General features: G+C 54.9%; 9 protein-coding genes across 9 annotated transcripts; 1 reads left to right on the top strand and 8 right to left on the bottom strand.

Annotated features, from left to right (window-relative positions):
- Nucleotides 1-94: 94 nt before the first annotated feature.
- On the bottom strand, nucleotides 95-1246 carry PG985_006094 (BNR/Asp-box repeat protein; the record flags this gene model as incomplete). The annotated part of the gene is made up of 1 exon (XM_066825863.1): nucleotides 95-1246. The coding sequence occupies one exon, from the start codon at nucleotides 1244-1246 to the stop codon at nucleotides 95-97; it is 1152 nt and encodes a 383-aa protein (XP_066685470.1).
- Nucleotides 1247-3303: 2057 nt separating this feature from the next.
- Nucleotides 3304-4113, top strand: PG985_006093 (uncharacterized protein; the record flags this gene model as incomplete). The annotated part of the gene is made up of 1 exon (XM_066825862.1): nucleotides 3304-4113. The coding sequence occupies one exon, from the start codon at nucleotides 3304-3306 to the stop codon at nucleotides 4111-4113; it is 810 nt and encodes a 269-aa protein (XP_066685469.1).
- Nucleotides 4114-4379: 266 nt separating this feature from the next.
- On the bottom strand, nucleotides 4380-6447 carry PG985_006092 (uncharacterized protein; the record flags this gene model as incomplete). Its single annotated transcript, XM_066825861.1, has 5 exons — nucleotides 4380-4568; nucleotides 4665-4762; nucleotides 4886-5234; nucleotides 5278-5798; nucleotides 5904-6447. The coding sequence occupies 5 exons, from the start codon at nucleotides 6445-6447 to the stop codon at nucleotides 4380-4382; spliced, it is 1701 nt and encodes a 566-aa protein (XP_066685468.1).
- A 505-nt stretch (nucleotides 6448-6952) lies between these two features.
- On the bottom strand, nucleotides 6953-8458 carry PG985_006091 (uncharacterized protein; the record flags this gene model as incomplete). Its single annotated transcript, XM_066825860.1, has 1 exon — nucleotides 6953-8458. One exon carries the CDS (start codon nucleotides 8456-8458, stop codon nucleotides 6953-6955), a length of 1506 nt encoding a protein of 501 aa, XP_066685467.1.
- Nucleotides 8459-8858: 400 nt separating this feature from the next.
- Nucleotides 8859-10727, bottom strand: PG985_006090 (uncharacterized protein; the record flags this gene model as incomplete). The annotated part of the gene is made up of 2 exons (XM_066825859.1): nucleotides 8859-10039; nucleotides 10157-10727. The coding sequence occupies 2 exons, from the start codon at nucleotides 10725-10727 to the stop codon at nucleotides 8859-8861; spliced, it is 1752 nt and encodes a 583-aa protein (XP_066685466.1).
- An 808-nt stretch (nucleotides 10728-11535) lies between these two features.
- On the bottom strand, nucleotides 11536-12576 carry PG985_006089 (uncharacterized protein; the record flags this gene model as incomplete). The annotated part of the gene is made up of 3 exons (XM_066825858.1): nucleotides 11536-11784; nucleotides 11862-12050; nucleotides 12478-12576. 3 exons carry the CDS (start codon nucleotides 12574-12576, stop codon nucleotides 11536-11538), a joined length of 537 nt encoding a protein of 178 aa, XP_066685465.1.
- Nucleotides 12577-14751: 2175 nt separating this feature from the next.
- Nucleotides 14752-16662, bottom strand: PG985_006088 (uncharacterized protein; the record flags this gene model as incomplete). Its single annotated transcript, XM_066825857.1, has 1 exon — nucleotides 14752-16662. One exon carries the CDS (start codon nucleotides 16660-16662, stop codon nucleotides 14752-14754), a length of 1911 nt encoding a protein of 636 aa, XP_066685464.1.
- Nucleotides 16663-17652: 990 nt separating this feature from the next.
- Nucleotides 17653-18696, bottom strand: PG985_006087 (uncharacterized protein; the record flags this gene model as incomplete). Its single annotated transcript, XM_066825856.1, has 1 exon — nucleotides 17653-18696. One exon carries the CDS (start codon nucleotides 18694-18696, stop codon nucleotides 17653-17655), a length of 1044 nt encoding a protein of 347 aa, XP_066685463.1.
- A 995-nt stretch (nucleotides 18697-19691) lies between these two features.
- PG985_006086 (uncharacterized protein) lies at nucleotides 19692-20282 on the bottom strand (the record flags this gene model as incomplete). Its single annotated transcript, XM_066825855.1, has 2 exons — nucleotides 19692-19822; nucleotides 20030-20282. The coding sequence occupies 2 exons, from the start codon at nucleotides 20280-20282 to the stop codon at nucleotides 19692-19694; spliced, it is 384 nt and encodes a 127-aa protein (XP_066685462.1).
- Between the last annotated feature and the right edge of the window lie 92 nt (nucleotides 20283-20374).

Raw genomic sequence — 20374 nt, 5'->3', positions numbered from 1 at the left:
CACTGCAGAGGCGTTTTGGGGATAACATCATTAGAGAATAGATTGGTATTTTATTTGACCACGGGATTGAGTATCTGGACTTGTCGAGGAAACCTCATTGGACCTTGATGACGCTGATTTGCACAGAGTTGGTCGTGCTTGGGGGCAGCTTCCCAGCCCCGGCAATCAAGACGTAGCTTGGGTCCTCCTGGAACACCATCAACGACCGCGTGTAAGAGCTGCCAGCCGGCGTGGCCACCTTCTCCCACGCGTCTTCGGCGCCGAGGGCTCGGTTCATGTAGACCTCGGAGCAGCAGCCCGACGAAACGATGATGGTGCCGTCCTCGCCGCCGGCCGGAGTCCAGACCACGTACGGGGACCCCGTCGGCACGTCGCCGCCCGTCGTGACGAGGGGATGGTGCTCCGCCTGCCCGAAGGCCTCGGGATCGGCCGACAGACGGTAGAAGACGGGGAACGTGTACGATCCGTCCGTCGTCGTGGGGTTGGGCCCGCCGCCGTACTCGTAGACGTATATGTACTGGCCGTTGGGCAGCAACGCCACCGTCGGCATGCCGGGGCGGTCCGTGTAGGTCGGGTAGGCCACGTCGTCGACTAGAGGGGCGGCGGCGGCGGCGTCGTCCCAGACGCGCAGGTCCGACGAGGTCTGGTGGACGAGCTTCTGCCCGTACGTCGCGTTGTCGCGCTGGTCCGAGTAGTAGTAGATGAGGCGGCCCTCGCGCGCCAGCAGGAACGGCTCCCAGACGGGCGTGAGGCCGTTGTCGGGCACGGCGCGCCCGCCGCCCGCGACGTGGCTGACGAACTCCCAGGTCAAGCCCGAGTCGGACGACGCGTAGAGCTCCAGCATGGTGCTCGAGAGGCCCGTGGGGATGGCGGAGCCCGCGAGCAGCAGCGTGCCCGCGGCGAAGTCGCCCACGGGCTCGGGCAGCACGTACAGCTGCGGCTGGTAGCGCAGCCCGACGCCGAGGGCCGCGTCCTGGACCCGCGCGATCTCGGCCCAGGTGGCGCCGCTGTCGGTCGAGCGGTAGATGGGGAAGTACACCGGCGGCGGCTCCGGGCTGTAGTTCTCCCACGTCGCGAGCAGGTCGTTGTTGGGCAGCTGCACGGCGCGGGCATACAGGACCCGCGGGTCGGTGTAGTCGGACGGCGGCGTGAAGATGGTGACGTTGGTGAGCTCTGTGGGAGCTGCGCCCGCAAAGGACGAGACGAGAGAGAGGGCCGCGAGGGGCCAGAGCAGGGAGCGGACCATCTTGCCAAAACAGAGATGCTGGATCTGCAGTGGGATGAAGATTGCCCGTCACGCTGCCATATGCACTCTTTATATACCCTTACCCCCAATAGTCCAATGCTATTACCTACAATATGGAATCAGCTGGAGTTCCTCTTCTTTCTTTTCCAGAACCCAAGCCCAAGCCCAAGCCCAACCTCCCCTCATCTCACGCTTGGCTGGCGGTCAACTCCACCAATCACAAGAATCAATCGGCTGAGGTGGCCTGAAGCTCTCGTCCCGGCAGACAGGGGTCAACAGTGCCGCTTCCCCCAGATTAGTTACCCCGAGCCCGGTTCGTGGGGAAAATTGGGGTAAGGTGTTATGCGCGCCTATCGACGGCGATGGCCCAGGGGCAGAGGCTGTCAACTCCACAGTGGAGTGATGTCGTATCCAGAAGCATCATGTGCACAGGAACCAATATCTGGACCTTGTCATGGACTCTCCCGACGCCGAGGTATGACGTCCCGGCTGGGGGCCGTGGGCTTGTGAGAGAAGTGAGAGAACCGAGCTTATACATTAGTATCATCTATGGAATGTTTCCATTCGTTCATGCTGCCCGCCAGATGGGTTCTCTACACTTATGTCCACAGAGTTCATTGTGTGGCCGTCGCCTAGAGTCTCGTTAGGCAGGGTAACTGCAGAGTGCCAAGTTCTGGCTTTGCTCCGGAACACAGGCGACAAACAGCAGTCGGAGGTTTGGGATGCAAGCGTGATTGATACCGCGTCTGATTTCGGTCAAGTTCACAGCCTTCCCCCAGTAGCCCAAGAAGACTTCGAACCAGCGGTATCACTGATGCCATACATAGCAGTGTTGATGATACTGTATCTATCACGTCGGGGCTACCCAATGTATGAGTCGTCTTGTGGTGCTTATATCTTGCCAATGATGCGCACTCACCTATGTCCCCTGGGCAGTTTATGGCATAATAGTGGCGGATTCGAAGTAGCTATTCTTTGCTCCATCCTGAGAAACTTCTGAGATATGCTGACTTATCATACTCCGAAGACTTCGAAGACTTCGGGTACCAATGATGTGTCCCTCGGTAGTCGATTCGTCACCATTGATGTATCAACGATGGGTTTTGCAGGCCATCAAGGGAACTTTGGATGCTGGCGGGGACTTGTGCCAGGTTTGGCATCAACGGCGACCCTGGATCTCAAGCCTTTACATTGGAGGAAGACATTATGGCGCCAGCGTTCTAGCATTTTTCGTATTCCAGCGAAAAATACAGATCACTGCGTACATAGAACGCGGTTTGTTTTGTTGTGGATAAAGTTGTTGGCAGTGACGAGTGGTTGTGCCCGAATTACCTAACAAAAGATGGTACATAATGTACCACTTCACGCATTCTGCCAGAAAATGATATCTCGCATGAACTTGGGTACTTGAGAGTTACCTCCGTACCGCGGGCTTAATTATTGGACGACGAGAGGACTAAACGTAGGCAGCCACGGTACAAAGCTACACTTCCAATGATTGTTTACATTGGCAGCTGCAAGGTGGGGGTTTTGCTTCACATAAGTATAGACAAAGGCCATTCTTGCACCCTTTCTTTGCACTTACAGGTGTCCTACTTCTGCAACATTTCTGTCTTTGCCAGCCTCTCATTTCTTTGCAGAACCAAACACGTCACTGAGCACATCATGGGACAGTACTGGAGACTCGTCGACATTGACAGGCGCGAGGATATTGGCCAGATCAGCAATATGAAATTTCCTCCGTTCCTCCCTGGCCCGGTTCTGGTGAACCTCCTCAAACGGCCCAAATGGACTCCTGTCACATTTGACAGCAACGCTATTGCTGCTTCCAAGAGATCAAGGTAACCCTCTCCATCTCTCAGACCACTGGAGGCTATCCAGTCTAAACCCAGTTACAACACAGTGTCAAAGCCAGTCTCCTTGGCCTTCCTCAGGAGATCATCGATCAAATTGTGGAATTGATCTGTCGAGATGCAGTCGCAGACGATGTGGCTGTCAAAAAACCTGACCTAGGCGACTCTGCCGGCGTGGATATGATGGATCTGATATACCCACCGATGGACTTCGATCCCGAGCTGGAGCAGCAGATGGACGTCATCTGCCTCGCTATGGCCTGCAGTTACTTCTTCCGCCTACTTGCACCCAAGATCCATGGTATGATGATTCGAGCTGCTGCGCCATGGTCCGGTCATCGTCTCATCATGGTAGGAGACTATGCTCGGGGCATGCCTCAGGAAGTCGAACAGAGTGCAACAGACGATGAGATTAGTCGAATGAGCGGCGACAAAGACAATAAGTATTGGAATCTCCTGTACGAATGGGCCCGGAAGCCCGAGAATAAGCAGCTTTTTGGCAACGAAGACCTCTGGGTGGGTGTCTGGACTCAAGGTATAGATCAGGAGGATGATGGCCAAAAGATCGAGGACCAAGAGGCTGAGGACCAAGCCAACGAGGGCCACGAGGGCGCAGGCCAAGACATGGCGGGCCGGGAACATGGAAGCCTTGAGTTGGCCAAGCGGCTCCTTAAGCTCCTCATGGCCGAGATTCCTGCTGCCTTCCCCCCTACCTCGGCAAAACTCGTTCTTCGCAATCTTACAGCCAAAGAATATGTCGTGGAAGAAGACCTTGCCGCCTGCGGATACCACCTCGGCCAAGCCATTTTTGTCCAGACACAGTTCACCAACGACTCATCTGGCCTCACAGACATCGGCAGCTATGGAGAATGGGTTGGCCATCGATTCGATGTCGCTACCTTGGAAGATGTAGAGGAGGATGGGTGGCTGAATGCGACTGACGTCGCGATTGAGTTGATCGGTGGGGAATACCGGCAATACCAAGAGTATTATGATGAGGGTTCCGAGGTATAGAATGAGATGGGTTGTTCCTCGAGCCTGTTCCTAGGGCGGCATGGTCCTACACAGGTAGCTTATGGCTCGATATGAGAAGTATGCTAATGTTTTGGCAACCGTGAGGCTACATCAAGTAAGGCGTACCGGCAAGGGAAAATCCAAGTTGCTCTACACCATCTATTCTTTCCGTATCTGATGTTTCCACTCGATCTGTGCACTCGTCTAACTCAACTCGGTCTATGGCCAATAAGAGAGCCCAGTTCAGCCTTGACTCGTCACCAAATTCAGGAGCTGGTTTTCCGAAGACCTTTCTCGCGTGCAGCTAGTGCAGTGCAGAGCGCGATCAGGGCACACGCAGACGAGGCGGCAAAGGAGTAGTGCAAACCTAGGTAGTAGACATGGCGTGCCTTTAGCTGCACGTCTGGCGGCAGACGCAGGAGAGCGTCAACCGAGTGTCTCACATCGTCGATTACCTATTTTGGGTTGGGTCATTAGGTCAGCTGCGCATTACTCCACGATTACATCAAAGGTGGAGAGTAGCAAAAGGAAGAAGTATGAAAGGGTCGTACTGTCCATTTGTTGGGTATGTCGCTAAGAGCTTCGGGAAGCCGGACGCTGAGCGTCGTCTGGATGATGGCGGAGGTGATCGATACGCCCCAAACGGTCCCTTAGGGACCGGATGAGGTAGACGGTCGAGGCAGATACGGCGTGGTCTATATGTGTGCAAGGTCAGAAAAGAAAGGGTATTTATTGATGCTATTCGTCTACTGGTGGTTAAGAGCGGACTTACCGGAGTGTTCGAACGTAGCTAGAGCGGTGAAGAGGATTCCCGGGAAGATAATGCCTTGGCCAAAATTGGCAGGGAATATGTAAACGAAGTACTTCCAGTACGAGTCCTCGAACTTGAGGGATGCGACAAGGCCGTTCCCAACGGCCATGAGGATTGCACCAACGCGGACCAGGGTAAGGAGCCTGCCCCATCGGGACATGACGATCCCCGCGATCAACCCACCGATGGGCACGGCCAGGGAGGGTATCATGAGTCGCATTCCGGTTTGGGTAGCCGAGTCGAGTAGGACGACTTGGAAAAACAGCGGGAGGACAAACAGGAACTGGCGCGCGCGCTCGTCAGCATTTCTCTATCTTCAGGCTTTAGGAATGGTCTCGGTCGAAACAGCTTACCGCGAACGCCGAGGCGCCGGCACAGACGTTGGAGACCTGTATTAGGATTGGCAGTCGGCTATTGAGCATCCGCAGCGGAATCATGGGGATCGCCTTGGTACGTTTCTCCACCCTGATGAAGAGGGCAAACAGAGCGAGGCTCCCCAGGAGAGCACCGATGACCCAGGGGCTGCTCCAGGGCAGCTCGTTGCCGCCCAGGCTCAGGCCGACGAGCTGCACCGACACCGCCGTGACCAGGAGCAGGGCGCCCGAGAAGTCCACGACGTGCCACGTCTCCTTGAGCGTCTTCGAGCCTATGACCAAGTTCACCTTGGGGTCCTCGACGGCCAGCCAGCCGACGACAAAGGCGAACACCGAGATGGGCACCTGCAGGATGAAGCACCAGCGCCAGCCGATGGTGTCGGCAATGGCACCACCGAGCGATGCGCCACAAATGTAGCCGAAGCCCGTGACGCCATTTTGGAGGGCTTGATACATTCCCCTCTTCTGAAAGGGGATCATGTCCGAGTTTATGATCGTAGCTGAAGAAATGGAGTTAGCACGTCTATCCGGTCGGTCGGATGAAGCAACCCAATTAAAGACGAGGATAAGGGCTCTGGGTGAGTTAGAAAGAGAGTGCTACTCACCCATCGTCATGAGCCCGCCGCCTCCCAGCCCCGCCAGCGCCCTCATGCAGTTCAGCGTGACAATATCGCCCGCGAGGCCGCAGCCGAGACAGCCGAGGGCGAAGGTGACGGTGGCGAAGAAGAAACAGAGGCGACGGCCAAAGAGGTCCGAGACGCGGCCGTAGAGCGGCTGGAAGGCGGTGCTGGTGACGAGATATGAGGTGGTGAGCCAAGAGGCCGTATTGGTGGCGCCGAAGGAGGAACTGATGACGGCGTAGGTCGCGGCGGTGATGGTGCCGTCGAAGCCGTACAGGAAGACGTTGGACATGATGGCGACCTGGATCCAGACGAAGTTGCGCGGCGGCGTCCAGCGGTGGTGGTGGGCATGGGCGTCATCACCGTCGTCGCCCAGGCTTGGCTCCGACGGCCCCAAGAGGGTCTGGGCCGCCTCATCTGCGCTCTCCTGAAAAGAATGGTGGCTTTCCAAGTCAAAGCTATCGCGCAGGCTCAACTCTACACCATGATTGCGTGCTGATGCTACACCCGGCTCAGTGGGTACCGTCATCATGCTGTATGACGGCTTCCGACTTCTTGTTTGGCCAACAGTTGGTTAGTAATACCCGACAATGTTTGCCATAAATCCGATTCGTCCACTACTGTCTCAAAGAATTCGATTTCAACATGAAATGAAGCGATCCGTGGTAGCGCACGAGGACGATGGGTAAGGCAGTAGGTACATTAGTAAGTATATCAGATTTTATGCCCCGCCTGTGACTTTGTTGCATGCGGGGAACGCTTGCAGATCGATGCATAAGTTTTAACCAGTAGACATTCAACAGCATGACGCCATTGAGCCATTCCGTGTAGGTATAGTCTGATGGCGTGCTTTTCCGACACAAGGCAGGCAATATTGGGCCACTATGGTAATTACAGTGATGTCTACTTAATAGAAACAGGGTATTGCGACATGGGCTTGAACCCCATCATCCACGTCCCTCCAAGCGGACTTGAAATACACAAGAGGCCCTGAGACATGGCCCCGCGAAATAACGACTTCTCATGCCGGCGATCTATTTAGGCTTCTTGGAGGGCATAAGGTACTCGCCGCCTCGCCATGCCTTGTATACGCCATATAGCCCTTGGAAAGGGCGCACGCCACCCAGCGGCTTGGGCTCCCCCTTCCCCTTCGCGTCGTCGACCTTGACCTTGTCGTAGACGCTGGGGAGGTAGGTGGCCGTGTACTTGGCGCGGAGGGCGTCGTAGGAGTCCCGATCATACGACCGCCAGAACTCGTCCTCGGTGTAGTAGGCGTGCGCGTAGAGCCACTTCTTGCCGCCGAGCTCCTGCACCTTGCACTCGAGCCCGCGGTTCTGCTCGACGAACTCGCCGTGGTCCAGGGAGCCCGGCCGCCAGACCCCGAAGTTCATCAGGTACTCGGGCGTGCCCGGGTCGGCGAACTCGGCGTGCAGGCCGTGTCGTGTCTCCTCGGGCGGCCCGTCGCGGCGCACCCGCAGCGGGCAGAGCCACAGCGGGTACGTCGGCAGCTCATCCTCGAGCCACTGATGCAGCGCACCCACCTGGTCAAAGGGAACACCTACATCCTGGACGATGTAGTCATCGGCAAGCCGGCTCTGGTGAAGTGCGTGATACATGACCTTAGTGTGCATATAGCGATTGAGGACAAACCGAGTGATGCGGTTGAAAGGCGTGAAGAAATAGCGGTAGGCGTACTTGGCCACCCAGAAACCCCCTCGGTCATATCTGAACAAGTAGTCGACCAACGGTATGTAATCGACTATCGGCTCTCTGGCGCTCTTCGTCTTCTGCTCGACGTGGAGATAGAACCAAGGATCGCCGCGCCGGGTAAACTGCGAGGGGCGGTTCGATCCGGTTTCTGGCACCTCTTCCACTAAACGTCCCAGACAGACAATCGTCGACTTGGGCGAGAACGCGATGGCATCGATGAAGTCGATGGCGGGCTCTCGTACCTGCTTCTCCATGAACGCCGACGCCACGACCAGACTAGTGAACGGCTGGTACGTCAGCTCGACCAAGTCGGTCGCGTCGCGCAGCTGCACCTCGAGCAGCGTGACGACGCCGAAGGTGCCGAACCCAGACGCGGCGCCCCAGAACAGATCGGCGTGCTCGCCTGTCTGCGCGGCCCGGACGACGTCGCCGCTCGGCAACACGATCTCGACCCAGTTGATGGTGGAATCGAAGGGCCCGTGTCGGAAGGAGCTGCTCTCGCCGGAGCTGCCGGAAAAGCCGCCGCCGACGGTGATGTTGGGGAACTCCATGACGACGAGGGGCAGCAGGCGGCGCTGCTCCCGCGGCGCGAAGGTGGCGGCGACGAGGGCGTCCATGGGCACGTTGGGCTCGACGAGGGCCGTCTTGCGCGCGTCGTCGACCTGCAGCACATGGTTCAGCCCGCTGGTGTCGACGGTGTTGTCGGCGCGGCGGTCCGACTTGCGGGTGCTATTGGTGGAGCCGTGGTAGACCCGGAACTTCTCCTGTCTCTCGGCGAAAGTGCGAACCCGTGCCGCGATCGCGGCGACGGCGGTGTTGTGTTCTTCCATCCCTCCCAATCCGTAACCCCCAGACATCGGACGCAACTAAGTTTACGCTATCACCTTTTGGGTGTGACGCTCAGCAACCTCGTGTTTTCGAGCAATTGGAGTGAAACTCTTGCTTGATGCGTTGGTACTCGAGACAGTGAGTCAGGTAGATATGTAGCGGACCTTGAAAATTTAATGATTATGGCAGATGGCATGCGCATAGTTGACAGCCAGGGGAGTTGACGCGCATGAACCCAACAGGATCACGGGTTACGCGTCAAGCGCCGGCGATTTGGCAGTGGGGTATCTGACTAATCACCAGGAGTCCATGCCTTCCAAGATCCTGGAAAAGTAAGGAGGTATGGCCTGGGCAGATTTCTTGGTAGCCAGGAAGGGGGCTTGGAATAATTGTTTATGTTGACTATTCGTAGATTGCCGACAGTGCCACTGACGTGCAGTTCCAGCCATCCACCACGACGTTCTCTCCTGCGTCACTGCTCATATCAAGGCCCAACCCACATCCCACCCAGTTGCTGAGTTCCTGACCTCCTTGGCATGCCAAGTCTCCGTTCACAGCGCAGTCTAGGGGGCCGTAGCCCTGTCTCTTGAGATCCTCCATTCGCTTTTGATCAATCAAGTATACCGCACTGCCTGTGAGGCCCTTCTTGTCCTCGACGATGGCAATCGCGGGGTTGCCGTCCTCTCCTGCGTACCCAACAGCACAGAGATAGCCAGATGACTCCACACTGAACTTGCTGGAGTGGTTCGCGGACGACGTGAACATGATGGTGTTGGCAAGGACTTTGGCGAACCAGCCATCGAAATGCCCAGATGGCTGAGAGACTTTAAGCATGAAGGGAGATGCCGTCTCTCCACATGTCATAGAAGTCGGTGTTGCTGTAGGCGCGCTTGTGTTGCTAAATCGTACAGATGTAGCATTCAATGCCCGGAAACTGGTGGCGTTGGCATACGGTGGGCGCGTGGTGTTGAACCGAGGAAAGCCTGTCGAGTTGAGAAATGGCGGGCGCGTGGCGTTGAACGGCGGAGTGCCCGTGGAGTTGAGAAACGGCGCTGGCTTCGTCGCATTGGCGAAAGGCAACAGCGTGTTGTTGGACAAGGGAGCGACTGTAGAATTCAGGAATTGTGCTGAAGTGGTGGCGTTGGCAAGGGCAAACGGGGGCCTCGTCGCATTGAAAGATGACATGCCCGTTGAGTTGGCGAGGGTCCCTGGAGCGGTGGAATTCACAAAGTGTGGCAGAGTCGAACTAGCCAATGGCAAGCTGGTTGTATTCAAGAAAGGAGCTGGTGTGGTGGCGTTCAGAAACGGCGCTGATGTCGCGTTGGACTTTGCGGCCGTACTTGTCGCTTGGAAAACCGACACACTTGTCGACGAATTCGAGAACGGCGCCGTGCTCGAGGTGCCGAGAACCACCGTTGGCTTTGTGGTATTTACAAAATGGTGGCTGCCCGCAAGGCTCACGGACGTCTGCGGCATAGTTGTGTTCAACCTGGCAGTTGTGCTGTTGGCAAAGAGCGGAGCAGAAGCTGGTACATCCTTCGGGGTCGCGGCCTTGCTGGTGATGCTCATGGCTGTCTTCGAGCCTGTGTCTGGGGGAAGTTGAGAGGTGGAGGGAGATGCCGGCAACGGCCTCCTGCTAGAGCCCATAGCACTGTCAGTCGTTATGCTTATGTCTGACGTTGCCAATGCTCTCGACGGACCCGTCTCCGATGTCCTAGTCTGCCCCGGCATTGCCGACGAAGCAAAAGCTTGGGCAGAGTCGCTCAGACTTGTCAACAAGCTCGAGCCTGGAGTAGAGGCGGAACGTGATGCGCCTCCTGAGAACGTAAAGTTTCCTGCCTTGGCTGTCGAGTTGCCAAACCGTGCTGCCGTTGAGTTACGAAAGAGAGCCGATGTGCCGTTGAGGGAGCCAGAAAACCTCTGCTGTGTCTTGACGGTCTTGAAGGCTGTGGCGGTTTCTGCCTCATGCAGCGTGGTAGTCTTCGTGGTCTCCGGTGCTGGCACCGTAAGCGTGGCATGCTCGTAGCCCATGCAGGAGCAGACGGACGACAACGCCTTGGCCGAACCACAAGGGGCGGCATAGTCTGGTGTTTTCTGCGGCGGAGACGTTGATGTCGTCTGGTGAGGAAGCTCAGACCGACGCAGTAGGGCGCCCGCGGCGTCTCGCTGATCCTGCCATCGCTTAGAAGGCGCTGCGGTTGCGGTGATCTTGTCTGTTGACAGGATAGTCTTGGTCGTGGTGCCAGTGGTCTGAACCACCACAGTTCGCATTACCGTGCTATATCCTGTGTTTCAGTACAGTCGGTCATAATTCGTCTCCTCAAGACTCTTACCTGGTTGCTGGCGTTACTGTGACCTCAAAGAGGCTCTGGCAATCCGAAGATCGGATGCGCGGCGAGACATCAGCGACCGCTTTTTAGAGTTGATTAGCCTAGAAGCTCAATTGGAGCAGGTCAAGGATGTGCCTACCACGAAAGCATTCATCATCTGAGCATTCTAGAGTCGGTGCCGCGCCAGACAGGCCGGCAGCTGCGATTGTCAACCAAAAAAGATGCATTGCAAGTTAAGTCAATCAATCAATCAATCAATCAACCACCCATTGCAGACCGCGTTTTGCAAAGAATGTTACGAGAACGACGTGAAGATCGATCGTACGTCTTTAACCAATCCATCTTGAACGGGGACGAACGGGCGGCCCCTCAATTTAGGGTGGCCGCGCTCTCTCGCTCAATCGCATCAGCCAGACAGAGAGACGAGACACCAAGAATCAAGGAAAAGTTGGAAACGGTAGCGTTGCATTTGCGGAGGTTGAAATTGATGTCATGCAATATCGGCATCCAGCCAGACTTGGACCTGCATTAACGGCGCACTAGACCGTCTCGGCCAATGGGCTTCTTAGCTGGCTCAGGGGTGGCCTGTCTACACCGTTAACGTTTCCACGGCATCTCGGCTGCTAGCCCCAGACGCTTGGCTAAACAGCCCACCGTATCTCGATCTCTTTCCAGTAGAAACTGTGTCAATTCAACGTCCATTATCATTCTCGTCCACCACAACGAGAAACCACTGCCTCTGCTCCCGTTCAAGCACCATTCTGACGGCTGGTGCGGCGACGCTTGGCGGCAGAACCTCCAGCTTCACCATCCCCCTCTTGGTAGGTGTTGCGCTTCCGGCGGGCCACAGGCGCAGCAGGCGCAGCAGGCTCGGGGTCGGAATCGGAGTCGTCGTTCTCCTCCATGACATGGAGCTTTTTGACAATAAGGCCCCAGGCCTCAGTGGCCACTTCGGTGGTGTCGTATAGGCCGAGCTCGACCAATCGCTTCGCCTTGACCTGTTGAAAATAAAGTTAATCCATGTCCAGGTAAACTGGTATCTTGGAGAGTGTGAGACGGTCCATGGGACACTAACCTTGGGAATGCGATAGGCGGGGATGCATTGCCAGGCGTAGCCGGCAACTTGAACCTCGCGGAAGGTGAAGTCGTCAAGTTTCCGTATGGACCGGAATCCCTTGACCTTCCTCTTTAAGGCGGTCCAGTAGGTTACTGTCTCGTGGGCAGACCGGAATCCGGCCAAGCTGGCAAGCAAGCGGCAGTCCACCTGTGAGGCAATAATGTCAGTATATAGCCAGGTAAATAAAAGCAATAAAGAAATCTAGCAAAGAGCTGGCCAAGGCAAGAAAAGGTAGAACGGAATCACTTCGCGACTGCTTCTTTGCTATTTTAATCTCGTTTCGGCGAGGATAGCCAAAGAAAGGCGAAGAAAGGCGAAGAAAGCGATTTCAACTACCTATTATCGCAATCTCGCCGAAGAAATGTGAAGAAAGCAATACTAACTGCTCACGATTGCAGTTTCTTCGCCGAAGAAAGTGATAAGAAAAAGCACATATCACAGCAACTACATTGCCACCTCTAAGGATATTGCAGCAGACATCCATAGCTCGGAGCTGGCTAGGTATCCCATGACCAGCGCCGGGCACTTGCGCTCATCGATGCAATGCGAATATAGATAAAAGAAGATGCCTTACCGCAGGGAAATCCCGTTTGACGCATAGGAAAGCATATCCCAAGACCTCGAACTCACGTGCCCCCAAGGGACGCTGTTCGGGACCAGGACGTCTTGGCATTTCGAAATAGGACAGAGGCCAAGAAAAGATGACGAAAGTTTGGGGACCGAGTGATTATTCGGGATGAGAGGAAATGTTCGAGGCGATGGTTGCTATTCCGGACGAGGCTGGGTATTTCGGGCGAGATCGGATACTTCGGGCAGAGGTGGTTTGTAGGACGCCGAAAGGGGCTGCTGCAAGTTCGGCCTTTACAAGGCTCCGGAAGGACTCCGGAATGACACCGGAAAGAGCCGCCGGTACTGCTCCCACGTTGAGACAGATAGAATGAACGCCGGAAGGCTGAACACCGAAAGGGGCTGCTGCAAGTCTTGCCTTTATAAGACTCCGGAAGGACTCCGAGGGGACTCCGGAAGGAGCCGCCGGTATTTGTTCCTACGTTGAGGCAGATAAAATAAACGCCGAAAGGGGCTGATGCTACTTTTGCCCAAGCCGGGATGGAAATAATAGACTGCTGAGTTTCCGAGGTGACTTGGTTTGAGGATGGAAAAGTGTAAGATGTGGGAAAGCGCCTTTGTGCGGATAATATTACCCCAGACAGGTAGGGGTCAACTTGCGAGGATATGACTGAACGGCGTGTGGAAGGAGCACGCAACTTTGTAACTTAAATTTTGACGTGGGAATCACTGGTGTTTGCCTCTGTCGAAAGAATGCTCCGGCCAGACTATCGTGCTTGGTACCAGAACAATAAGTTTCTACAAACTGATCGCCGACGTTGTACTGTACTCACTTCATGCAGGCAGGCGCCAAAAACAGACAAGTTTGCATAATTCAATAATTCACCGAGCTGGGTTCACAATCTAGACAAGAACCTGCCAAATTGAATGACTACAATGAGAGGGACAAAGAGGTCCGTTGGAGGCTAAGATGCCTCGTCTTGATATCTTGCGCCTGGGTTTAGATCACATGAGTATACGGGGTGGGCGGCAACTATATCTATTTCTAGGTCAGGAGGACCGTGCGTCGAGTATAACATCAGTGGATTTGTATCAAACATCTCGATCAATTGTATCGAATCAAGATTGTGGATAAGCCATTCTTTTGGTTGGCCACTGACGCATCAATGGGGCTTTGGCCATCCACCACTGCTTTTGACAACCGCATGGACTACCTATTGGCGGGACTCATTCCTTTCCCTTGGCAACAAGTCATTTATGCGCTGGTCTTGAAAGATATGGAAACCCATCAAGCTGCCGTTAGCCCAGCAGCCCTCGAAATTCGAAACCCAGGTCATCGGATGGACAGACGACTGTGCTGGTATTCCTTGTGGGATAGAATGGCTACGTACCATCTCATGCCACTTTGGTTTCCGGTCCCAGGCTAAAGGTGCAACGGTTTATAGCAGTTGGTTGTAGTTTGGTAACTTGTGACATTGGGATAACTGACAACAAAATAAGCACTGAGATGTCTAGGGTGGTCGGGATGACTGGGGTGAACGGAGCAGTCGGTTTAGGAGTCCGAGACCTGACGAGTGGTAAAAAAATATAACGCGGGGGTTTACCCTGCTGTCGTTACAATCAAGTCTGGCCTGGCCATGCTTATCCCACTTGCCCCCATGTTAGCTACCTTACTCATGCCCCTTTCGCTGCATTCATTTTACGAAAGGTCTGGGCTAGGTCACAGAGCTCCGGGCTGTACTTTAATTCGAGGTCTCAGTCTACTAAGTAACATGACAAATCAGGAGAGATACTAGTATTTTCAGAATCACTCTTGAGAGGACATGCAAAGATCGTGTTGGTATACAATATCAGACAGCCGCATGGGCAGAGGAGTATCATGGTCATCTATTAGGTAGTTGTACTCTAATATTCAAGTAATTACTACATTAACTAGTATGGACTGATATAGTTCCTGATTCCATTGCCTGAGCCACATGCGGCGAGGCTCCTGATACCGTAATATTTGATGTTTTGAACTCCGGGAACTCACCTACTTAATATATAGCAGATGGACGACTTTTGGCTTCCCTGTGTTCGGGTAGTCCCTTGTAGCGAAGCAGTTCTGGTTGTGGCCAAAGCATACTTACCTCAACTGATATGTGATAAGCATGCAATTACAATCTGCAATCTTGTCTACCACCAGCTGAAACTACTGTTCTGATGATACTTTCTATGACGCGCACCGCGACGGCCAACTCTGCTACGTCAGGAGTCCAAGCCTCACCCAGGATGACTATAATCAGCGGCGTTTGTCGACGTTGCTAGGCCTTCTCGCTCTCCGCTTCCTCTTCCTCACACTAACGATCTGCCTCCGTTGCGTGAAGCGCACGAGCCACTGCCAGATCATCTCGCGCATGAGCAGTATGATGATGAAGACACACACGGGTATGGCGATCTTCCAGAAGAAGAGCGGGCTATGATGCAGCTCTGGGAAGTCCTCGAAGTTCTGTCCAAAGTACCCGCTCAAGAAGGTGAGCGGGAGGAAGATAACGGAGACCACTGTGAGCTGCTTCATCGACTCGTTCTGATTGGCCGATATCGTGTTAAAGATGAGGTCGATCATGTCATCGGCAGACTTGCGAATCTGGTTCAGGTTGTCCGTGATGAGTACACAGTGATCGTACACGTCGCCAAGATAGGTGTATGTCATCGGCGTAATGATAACACCTCGCCCAGGGTTTTGCAGTTCTTGTATGGCAATCTCTTCCGGGAGCAGGGTTTTGTGATCGCGCAATGCCGAGATAAGTGATGCGATGGGGTTGACGAAGCTGGCCATCTTGTTGATCTCGGATGTTATTATGTACAGATCCCGAGTATGCTTGATGCTGGGTTTGGTCAAGACGTCCAACTCGAGATCGCCTACCACATCAGCATAGCATGCGGCCACGGGGATAGCCATGTCGATGATAGCATCGATGATGGCTTGTCCCACCATCGACGCGTCACATGACTGTCGCAAGATAGTGTCGGGACTGGAGAGACGCGCAAGGATGGGTTTCTCGACATCGTCGGCCGACTGCTCGAAGAAGGCAATGACAGTATTATCGGAGGTGATGAACAAGGATACTTGCTCTGCCATGACGGCGAGCCCGCGCGCCACCAGGGCACTGTGCCGTTCCATGTAGTCCGTACGCGCATCGTTGGAGGAGGCGTGGTAGCGTTGCAGGGTGCAAAGAGTGTTTGGGTTGAAGACATCTGATAGTCCGGTGGTCTGGCGGACGCTCCGTGACGTATCTCCCAGCGGCCTCGGGCCTCCTCCCTTTTCCAGCGAGATGTTGTTGTTGGCGGAGTCGTAGTCATCTTGGCGCACTGTATGCCACCACTGCTTCAGCCCTCTTTTCATATCTTTCCACGACGAGTTGCTCTTGACGCGCTGTAGCTCGTGGCCGTCGTCTTCTTCGTCATCGCTGCTATCGTCGTCGTCGATGACTCGGACGAGCTTTTGGCAGGTCATGATCATGAAGGCATGCGTGGCATACCAGTCGGCTTTGGTACGATTATGAGGATTCATCAAATCCTCGATAGCCAGTCTATGGAGCCCTTTGTGATTGCCAAGCGACTGGATGACGTCCCAGCTGATGCCGTTGACGTTGATCCATCGGCACTTGACCCAGCTCGGTTGCGGCAAGTCGATGAAATCGATCATTTGCTGGTTGTCGAGCTCATGAATCATGATGTCATCCGGCGAGAAGTCCACGATGGTTATTTGGCACTCGGAATGCAACTCTGGCACGGCACCCTGGCCGCCATCCGGTTTGGACGTATCCAGACCGGGCTCGGCCCCCGGGTGCCATCCCTCCTCGAACTCCTTGACGGTGCGAAAGGTGTTGGATCTAGTAAACCTCCTCTTCACGCCCATGCGCGACAGTTCGGAGTCGGACCGGGCTAGGCCCGAAGCCGTGCCAGACGAAAAGGGTGGCGGCGACAAGTGGGATGACGAAGGCGGCAGGTCGGTGTCAATGTTGAGGTCATAGTGGACTTGTGGTCTCGCGGACGTGGATGCCGAGGTGGTGGTGATGGTCGGAGGAGGCCTCGTCGGGGTGGGCGCGCTCGCGGCGGTTTGGGTGGTGCCTGGAGATGGCACGGGAAGATCCGTGACGTTGGGGAAGGGCTCGTTGGCGGCCGTCTCCTCGGACGAGGAGTGCGACATGGCGCTACGTCGGTCGCTCTGCCTCGTGGCCTCGACAAGGTTCGGATGTTGGAGGGGACGCCAAGAGTCTGGGCAATTGAGACTTGTACTTGCTGGATTGGCGATCGACTAACGTTTGTGCTAAGGGACAGCCAAGAATGCGGGTTGGGATCGATGTGTTGATTGACCGGCCAATACTCGAGTAGCACCTACTTATTACGGCCTGGAAATAATCAGGGGCATTTGGGGATTGAATTGAGTCGGCCCTACTGTCGCGAAAAGCAAATTTAGGGGTCTTGAATTGGTTTTGGCGACGAGCTCGTATCGAAACAATTGGGCGACTTCACACGCTCTCTGGCCCGTGCCAGCGTGCCGTTCTGCACGCCAACCCACTTGGAGTGAGTGGTTCGCAGCAACGAACCCCGTAGTAACTCCTCCAGGCCCCCGCTATTACACCTGTCAGCCCAAAATAGATTCGAGTGGGCAGTATCCGTATTGTGAAATTGTATATATCGCGACCCAAACAGCAATGGCAGTTTCCTGATACTCTTTCCATTGGTCTACTCAGTCGTAGCAGGTATAATCGTCGCGGTTCTTTAGGCTGGAGACGTTGCTCGAAAACTGGCAGTCAGGAAGCATTCATAGATCATGGACTGGCTGATCCTAAGTTGCGGGACCATGCAGAGAGGATCGACACCGACCTCGTAACCGGGTCCTTGGAAGTAGTCAGTAGTTGCGTTTGGAACAAAAGGGCGACAACGATCGACGATCTTTCTACGTGTTTTGATCGATTCGTATTATTTTCAACTTGACGGCACGGATTTCCATTGACAACCCGACAGCTACACAATGGTTTGTAAACCTACATAGATACATAGAGCCATCGTAAATTGGTGCCGTCTCCAGATCTTTCCAAGAGGTTCCTACTCTCTGTAAATGTCGCACAGTCCAGTGGTCCTAGCGACGGATTAGCAGCCTGAGACGCAATGCGAGGGCAACAGGAAATGTGACTTACGGCGTCTTGTACTTCCGGAAGAAATCCATCATCATGCTCGTCCCGTTGAAGTTGGTAGGCCCCTGCCCCGGCTCGAGGACCCTGGACGTGCCGCCGTAGTCGACCGTGGTCGGCCAGTCGTGGTTGGCGTGGTCGCCGGTCATGACGAACGTGACGAGCCCCTCCTCTCCCTCCTTATCGCCGCCGTCTCCCCCGTACCGGTACACCGTGGCGTTGTCCCCGCTGGGCAGCTTCTCGAGCGTCGGGCTCGACGGGTCCAGGCCGTCCCGCATCGCCCACGCCTCGACCCAGCGCTCGATCGGCGGGACGCAGTCCATACCAACGATAGGCCCGCCATTGAACGGCGCCGTCGTGTCGTTGAGGCCGTGGAATGCCATGACGGGGACCGGGCACTCGCGCTTGCCGGGGCAGGCGGGGACGGGTACCAGCACTGCTGCCGAGCCAGCGCACAGCCGCGGGTCCGCGTTCGCCCAGAAGGCGGCGGCAACTGGCACGATGGCGGCGATGCGCCCCGAGCTGCGTTCGTCGCAAGCCAGGATGTCGATCATGCCACCGCCCATGGATTTGCCCGTGGCGTAGACCCGCGCGGAGTCGATGCACAAGAGCTCCCGCTCCAGAAAGTCGAGCACCTCGAGCACGAAGGCTACGTCGTCCCAATACTTGGGCAGGAGGCGGAGACCCTGCCAAACGGTGGTGGGAGGCACGACATCGCAGGATTCGAAGAGCAGGCCTTGCGGGTAGACGACGATGTGGTCCGTGTTGAAGGCGGCGTCGGCGAAGAAGTCTTGGTCGGCCTGTCTGTCGCCGTTGACGCCGCCCCCGTGGAAGGAGAGGATCAGGGGATTCGGCTTGTCGGGGTTGTAGGAGGACGGGAGCCAGTACATGAAGGTGCGGCCGTCGATGGCCGGGTCCGCCGACGACAAGGTGGCGTTGCGCCGCTGGCCTAGCGGAATAGGAGGCGCAGCGCCACAACCAGAGCCGGATGCGGCAGCTGCGGTTGCCAAGGTGAGGAAGGTGTAAACATTGTAGAGAATCCGCATTGCAAATGCTGAATCGGGATAGCTGTACTAGGTCAGATGTGCAAGAAACGGGGATCCCGTGTTCTCGTTGAATGCCATGCTTCCCGGGCATTTTGAGAGCTATATATATTACCCGTTCCAGATTGTAAAAACGGCATGTAGCCCGGGTTCAAGGCCCGTTTTCCCGTTGAAGGTTTCATTGCAGCGCCCAATGTCTCTCGGATTGGCGGCCATTTGGTTACCGTGGTCAGGCTGCAGCTTGGCATTGCATTTCAGAGTCTGGGCGTGCTGACTTCGGTGAGATGAATTGCATACCAACTTGGGAAGCTCAATATCGAACATGATTGCATCTGCTATATGTTTTATGCTACTCCCGTTGGTCATGCCTGGATACGTACTTATGATGTGATATGTCATTAGCCGAAGGAAACGAATCGATGCTGATTGGATCTTCAGATGCTGTCATCAAATAGCATCCCAATGCTAGTCCATGAATGTCCTAGGTTATAATGCTTCCAAAACCAGGCATGTTGCAAGGCAAGATTATACCAAGAAGCAATATTTGCGATTTACAAAATGTCCTGACGGAAGTAGACCTACTTATGCACAATGGTAACCCTGAAGTGCGGTTGCCAACAACCAAATGTCTACCCGAGTGAACATCTCAAAAACCCCTCTGGAAACACACAATTCACATTACAAGCCGGTACACCTGAGATTGCTTGTTAATCGGGGACAAAAGATGGGTGATGGCCTGTGTTGTCTTTGCTATCGATCGGCTTTCATTCTCTACTGCCAACTAAGACCATGGTATCCAGGTCTTTTCTAACGCCATGATCTGTCTGCTTGATCCTCAAAGTAGGTGTTCAACTCGTTGTGACGCCGAAACAAACCTCCATCGTAGGCTTTTCTAACTAAGTAGAAAAGCAAAAGGTCAAGGTCGTAAAGCCGGAACTCTTTGTGCCAGTGTTGACCCTCTTCAAAGCCCCCATATGTGGTGTCCTCCTCGCTTGGGCTTAGGCCTCATCTCGCCAGCCAACGCCGAGACGGGGTTCGCCATAAGTGGCAGTTGCTTCGCCCATTGGCTCCTTCGGGCCATGCCACTGTGTGACATTGTTCGGGAAGAGGTTGTACTCCTTCAGACCCCCTGTGACAAGTCTTGTTAGTAAATATCCTGGTACATCCATGTCGCCGAAAGGGGCAAAGTTTGAGACATCAAACTGGATGCTAGGTCTGGCCAATAAATTGGCCAAAGGGAGCCAAAATGAACATGAACGGCATCTGTCTCCCAAGCTTTCCGTTGTTCTATCTTATATAAGGGGGCAGAAAAGGGAAGAAAAGCCTTAATACTCACAGGGGTCATGGGTGTTGCGGCACTCCCAGCCGCACCAGATGAAGGACTGGACAGTGTTCCAGTAGTTGGGCTCGCAACGCTCCGGCCAGTTGAAGGGTAGGGTAGCCTCGGCATTGGGGTTGCCGGCGCAGTTCCAGGCCTGGGGATGGTTGATGCGGTTCAGCTCATCCAGAAATTTCTGACAGCTAGGGCCAGCATAGAACCCATTATTCCAGTGGCCGCACATGGTGATCTGGATGACGTAGAAGCACATGTTGGCGAGATTTCCGTGGTGAGCGGTGCGGGTGTCTGGTTTGCTTGTGGTGGACAAAATTACAGTAATGAGCTCCGGTGAGAGGCGAAGGA

This window comes from Apiospora marii (genome assembly GCF_038362585.1).
Source record: "Apiospora marii strain CBS 49790 chromosome Unknown utg000004l_segment0_segment0, whole genome shotgun sequence".
Lineage (NCBI taxonomy): Eukaryota > Fungi > Ascomycota > Sordariomycetes > Amphisphaeriales > Apiosporaceae > Apiospora > Apiospora marii.
This window is presented reverse-complemented; position numbering and strand designations above follow the sequence as displayed.